The 6,360-nt window shown below is 37.0% G+C and overlaps 1 protein-coding gene across 4 annotated transcripts in view; it reads right to left on the reverse strand.

The window, feature by feature from the left end:
• Window positions 1-6,360, reverse strand: part of LOC107728269 (transcription factor 7-like 2) — a 52,386-nt gene that overhangs the window by 6,660 nt on the left and 39,366 nt on the right. For 3 of the 4 annotated variants that reach the window (XM_016538386.1, XM_016538385.1, XM_016538384.1), the window contains exons 7-10: window positions 5,304-5,390; window positions 2,690-2,806; window positions 2,212-2,374; window positions 2,024-2,131 (exon numbers count right to left, since the gene is read on the reverse strand). In XM_016538386.1, coding sequence (XP_016393872.1) covers window positions 2,024-2,131; window positions 2,212-2,374; window positions 2,690-2,806; window positions 5,304-5,390 — 475 coding nt within the window. The remainder of the gene's footprint in view (window positions 1-2,023; window positions 2,132-2,211; window positions 2,375-2,689; window positions 2,807-5,303; window positions 5,391-6,360) is intronic. The other variant, XM_016538387.1, reaches the window with a different exon arrangement.

A 6,360-nucleotide genomic window follows, 5' to 3' on the forward strand; every position in this document is an offset into this window, starting at 1 on the left:
ACATCCACACAGCAGCGCTGTAGTTAATATCTTTGCGTGGGTTGTGTGTTTCCTGTTTACATGTAGGGGACTACTCTAAATGTAGGTGAAATTTCTGTTCACATGTGATGGGTGTCAATCTCTGAGAGAGAGAGAGATGTTACTTCCTAAATATATTTAAATATTGAAGTTACCAAAAAAGGAAAAAAGGTAGCTGTGATGAATGAAAATTAATAATTTGGTGCATAAATCTCTGGGATCTTTGGGACGTGTTTTTGTTCAAATAATGATTTATTATTTATACATTTATAAATTATCAAATTAACTATCAAGTTTTGGAGTAACATGCACAATAAGACACATGCATAACTGTGTGTTTTTATTAATGTATTTAATTAGCTTTTATTTTTATACTTTCAGTTTTCATTTTTATGTGTTTCTGTTTTTTTTATTACTAATTTAAAGTTATATTTTAGATTTATTTATTTTTATTAATTTTTTTCCAGTTATTGCCTCAACCTTAGAAATGAGAAATCTTGTTTTGGCAACTAACTAAAATAAGTTTTAATATTTACATATTTACATCGGTGTTAATCTCTGACAGAGAGATTTATTATTTTAATTTTGTTTTATACATTTGTATATCACCTAATTAAGTATCAAGTACACGATTTTACATATTTATATATTATGAAAATATATTCTTTGAAAATAATCTTCAACATTCAAATAACTATGTTTCCTTCTAAAGAAAATTTAATTAATGCAAAAAAAAAAAAAAAAAAGGAATATTGCATTTCATGCGTTCACGAGAACAAAATCGTCACTTCCCGGGAAAACAGCATGAAGCATCATTAATAAAAATGGGAATTGTTGCAACCATGTTGCTCTTGTTTTCCTACACAATATGACTTTATAACAAACAATAAATTACTATTTTGTATTTTGAGGTATTGTCATTGTAGTTTATGTGTGTCTTCTTATCTGACACAAAATTATGCACATTTTAAGATTTTATGCACATCTCGGCGTTTCCATCCAGCGTTTTTTAAGCAATATCTCAAAATGCACATAAAAACACATGGATGGAAACACAGCTATTGAACTGTAGAGCAGCTCCAGCTCATCTGAGCAGGAATACTCCTATTTAATGCCATATTCAGTGAGTTATATGAGAAGTCATCAGTGAAATCAGTGAAGAAAACAAGCATAATTTCCTCCTGGTCCATAAATCCCAAGCAATATGTTTTTAAAGCATTTATTAATCTTTGTTAATGTTAGTTGATAGAAACACAATTTGTTCGTGTTAGTTCACAGTGCATTAACTAATGTTAACAGATGCAACATTTGATTTGGAAAATTTGTTGAAATTAACATTAACATTAATAAATGCTGTTAAACTAACTAAAGTTAACAAACTAAACCTTAGCGTAAAGTGTTACTGAATTTTTAAGACAATCCTGTTTTTTTCCCCCGTGGAATAACATGCACAATAAAACACAATGTTATTTTAGTATGATTTATATACTATTACATTTTGAATTTGCTTTATTTTTATACTTTCATTTTAATTTGTTATTTTTTTGTAATTTTGTTATTCTTTTTCTAATTGTTCAATTGTATTTAATAAATTTTTTTATTTCAGTTTTAGATTTTTTATTTATTTTATTTCTAGTTAGTAATTTTAATGCCTCAACTTAAGAAATGTGACCCTGGAGCACAAAACCAGTCTTAAGTGTCAATTTTTTACAATTGAGATGTATACATCATCTGAAAGCTGAATAAATAAGCTTTCCACTGATGTATGGTTTGTTAGGATCGAACAATATTTGGCTGAGATACAACTATTTGAAAATCTGGAATCTGAGGGTGCAAAAAAATCTAAATATTGAGAAAATCATCTTTAAAGTTGTTCAAATGAAGTTCTTAGCAATGCATATTACTAATCAAAAATTAAGTTTTGATATATTTACGGTAGGAAATTTACAAAATATCTTCATGGAACATGATCTTCACTTAATATCCTAATGATTTTTGCACTTACGTAGTTGTCGCGGGCCGACCAGCTGGGATAAAGCTGCATGTGAAGCTGCCGCTCCTTCCGCGCCAGGTCATAGTACTTGGCCTGTTCCTCGCGGGTCAGAGCGTGCCACTGTTACACACACACACACACATGTCAGAAACACTCCCAGACTCTAATCCTGACAGCAGATGAAGCGGATGGGAACGCACCCGTCGGCCCAGGATCTGGTTGATGGCAGCGCTCTCCTTCAGCGTGCACTCAGCGATGACTTTGGCCCGCATCTCCTTCATGTAGAGCATGAACGCGTTCAGCGGCTTCTTGATCACCGGCTTCTTGGGCTCCTTCTCACGCTTCGCCTCTGGATGAGATTTGCTGAGGTATGAAAGAGAAAAACACTTTACGACACAAATAACAATGGATGGAATCAGGGTTCTCTCTTTTCAGGAGTGCAAACTCACGAGACGATTACAGATCTCACAGCACCAAACAGTTGCTCTAGAACTTCTAGAGAGGTTGCCTTTTTGGTGTTGTGACCAAAATGTGGCAATTAAAAAAATGGCACAAACATACAACAAAACAACGTTGAGTGTGCTTGAATTTCAGAAAACTACCGCGAGGGCTTCAAGAGTTTGCAGGCCTCTTCTGTGCACTGAGAGCTGAAAGCATCAGATCTGCAGGAGAACTTACACATAAATGTTCCTGTCGAACTGGTCGTGCTCCTGTTTGCCGGAGGGAGGCATTATCGCGGGGTGTGGGATGCCTGTAGGGTGCATGCCGGACTGAAGCATCAGAGAATGAGAGAACCTACACACACACGTGAACATCACAGTTATTTCAGCCCACACAATGAGATTCTCAAGCTCTGTCTGTATTAAAAGGGAACTCACCAACACATCAGAGTAAACACACGATGCATTACAAAAGACTTTGCAATGACAAAAAAAACCTGTGTTGTTTGAGTTCCCTCTTAATGAAGCGTCAATGCGTGATGTGACCAGCAGCTGGCGCTCTATCTGCACCGCTGAAGCGCCGCAAGCATGTACTGCAACACACACAACCTCTCCTGCCTGAGGGAAAACAAGCACGCCGTCTGAAGCATTCAATAAAACTCTTCAATCTCATTTCAAAGCTGACTCTACAGCAGCACTAATATTTGCTCAGCCAACCCTGATGAAAGGACAGCAGAGAGCCGACACACTCGGAGCTCAGGACTCTGTTTCGGATTTGTGCCCTTGACACGAGAAGAATTGAACAAAGATGTGCGCAGTCTGTTGACATCCGAATAAAACCATCTCCACAGCTTGGCTTTATTACTGCATGTAAGCATATTAACATGATTTGTTCATCTAATTCGGGTTTTGGGTTACAAAGGAAGGATTTGAGCACAGAGTTGACGTCTGATGGGAAAAACCACAGCGATGGGTTCGTGCCGGGTTGGCGTCTTTGAGCGGGAGAGGAACCATCGCTTCACTGAACCCACTTTGAGACTGAGCTGAGCTTGAAAAACACGCGAGAAGAGCGCTCTTCTGATTGTTCAGAGTAACTATTTCCACAGAGAACAACTATTAACCTTCCTGTTGTGTTGTGGGTGTGATGTTTGTGCCAAAATGGGCCCCTATTGGTTCCCATGCAATTTGACAAAAATCAACACTACAAAAAACACTAAAGAGTCACGCAAAAATTAAATCTCTGTTGCAGCTTGTCAGAGACTTATATATAAAGCTTTGAATGGCAGAGTGTGTGTGAACAGCCATTCAAAAGTTTGGGATCAGTAGGATTTTTAAAGTTTTTTAAAGATGTCTCTTCTGCTCATCAAGGCTGCATTTATTTGATTAAAATAGAGAAAAAAACAGTAATATTGTGAAATATTACTACAATTTAAAATAATGGGTTTCTATTTTAATATACTTTAAAATGTAATTTATTTCTGTGATGTGCAGCTGTATTTTCAGCATCATTACTCCAGTCTTCAGTGTCACATGATCTTCAGAAATCATTCTAATATGCTGATTTATTTACAGTTTTGCTGCTTAATATTTGTTTGGAAACTGTGAAACTTTTTTCAGGATTCGAATATTAAAATATTTATTAAAACAGCATTTATTCAAAATATAAATCTTTTGTTACAATATACACTACCGTTCAAAAGTTTGGGGTCAGTACATTTTTTTCTTTCTTTTTTTGAAAGAAATTAATACTTTTATTCAGTATGTATTAAATTGATACAAAGTGATAGTAAAGACTTAAATATTTATATTTTGAATAAATGTTGTTCTTTTTAACAATTTTAAAGTATATTAAAATAGACAACCATTATTTTAAACTGTAATAATATTTCACAATATTCCTGTTTTTTCCCTCTGTATTTCTGATCAAATAAATGAAGCCTCGATGAGCAGAACAAAAAAAAAAACTTACTTTTTAAAAAAATTTTATATGCATATAAGAAACACTGAGGTGGCGGCTCAGTGTCACTGCAAGTGTAAATAGTATCCAAAATTGAATAGAGCCTGAAACCTGAATGTCTCTGAAACTGGTTTTTGCATGAAAACCAAAAGGGGGCCGATCTGAACCCCAACACAATCGTGATCACCAAAATGTGTCCAGGTCTTTCCAAAACACACCTATGGGTCGAAACTTTGCATGCACAATCACGACTCTAAATAAGAAAGAAATTCAAGAAGAAATAAGCTTATCAAACTGACCCATAACACCCCATATTCCTTAGTATACATACCACCACTAGATCTTCACATGTAAGGATGCCATTTAATGTGTATTTGCACGCTAGCTGTGCCAGCATTCACAGTACAGCATGATCTCTCGTAACCTTAATTAAAGGAACGTTCCGGGTTCATTCAACTCAAGCTCTGCTGAAAGCATTTGTTTCAACTCTCAGTTGAAAAACGGGGGGAAAAATGCGTTTACATAAGCCATGTTCACACAAATAATGATAGCTAGAACAACCAACATCACAATAACATTCTGTTTATTACAAGCGCGCTACAGTTTTGTCGTCTGAAACTTTAAATGCTCAAGCTCTTTAAAGCAGGATGGATTCTGATCAGACTCGAGTCATAACTATGTAAAACTACTAGTAATGCACTGCTAGTATTATTCAATGCTGAATAAAGGGCGAATCAGAGCTGAACCTGGAACGTTCCTTTAAGCGTGGCTCAGTTTAGCTGTAGTTCGGGCCTTTAACAGGCGGTTCAGTGGTTCTGAGCTCAGCGGCGACACACATACGGCTGAAGCGTCGCATGCGGTCGGCGGGAAGCACAGGTGAGGTCTGGTACTGTACCTGGGGAAGGAGGAGCTGCTCTGGAGACTGGAGGAGAAGGACTGTCTGAAGCCGCAGGAGGGCAGAGGATAGACAGGCTGATTGGGCCTGTGGGTCGGGGGACAGAGTTAGAGCCTCCGGCGGGTTCACCAGGAAGATTTCCTGAAGGCTGCACTGCTTTACAAACTCTGAATGCATTTGGGACGGGACTAACTGTCTGTCTGACCAACGGAGGAATGAAACCAATTCTAGCGCTGCAGGGCGACGCACACGCTCAACTTTAACACTAGCGCTGGAGATTTGATCAAGCAGGGCCGTAATTACAGTTAACTAAAACTATGGTGTTATATGAGCAATATCACTCTCGTACTCGAGCGATACCGGCTCTATATCAGCATGGCTGTGAAGGGTGCAATTTGTGAAAAAACAAGAGGGGGGGGGTGCTTTTGAAAACTTTTTATGAAATGTTTTTTAATACGACGGAAACTGTATTTAACGTGATCACAGTTTAATAAAAACATTGTAGATTAGGCCTATTAATTGTAATGATTTAATTTCCACAGTTATTCAAACAGCGAATACATTATATAGAGAACGAACACAACGGAGCTTTTTGAAACTCCGAATCAGTTAAAAATGATTCACGGTTTCGAAGCGCTCCAATCGAAATGATCCCGCGCTCCAATCGGATCGCGTATTACGGATCGCGTATTCTGGTCTGCCTCAGTGTTCGTCAACGTCAAAATGTTCCAGCTGACCAATCAAATCAAAGAAGGCAGAGCTTTACTGTTCACAGTTACCGAGCGTGAATTTTTAACAATGAAAGCATGCGAGGTAAGATGTAAGTAGCTAAACATTTAATATTCAAATGTTTTATGATAGATGTTAAACAAACTGTTAATATCCAACGATGTTAAAAACAATATAGGCTGAACCATTTACCGTATTGACCCGAATATAAGACGATGTTTTTTTCTTGGAAATACATCTGAAAAAACGCGGTCATCATATATTCAGGGTCTAGACTTTGACATGTCAATAATACACCCACAACAATAGGTGGCGCCAAATACGCATA

The sequence above is a fragment of the Sinocyclocheilus rhinocerous genome, unplaced genomic scaffold (assembly GCF_001515625.1).
Source record: "Sinocyclocheilus rhinocerous isolate Xijiao unplaced genomic scaffold, SAMN03320098_v1.1 scaffold217, whole genome shotgun sequence".
Lineage (NCBI taxonomy): Eukaryota > Metazoa > Chordata > Actinopteri > Cypriniformes > Cyprinidae > Sinocyclocheilus > Sinocyclocheilus rhinocerous.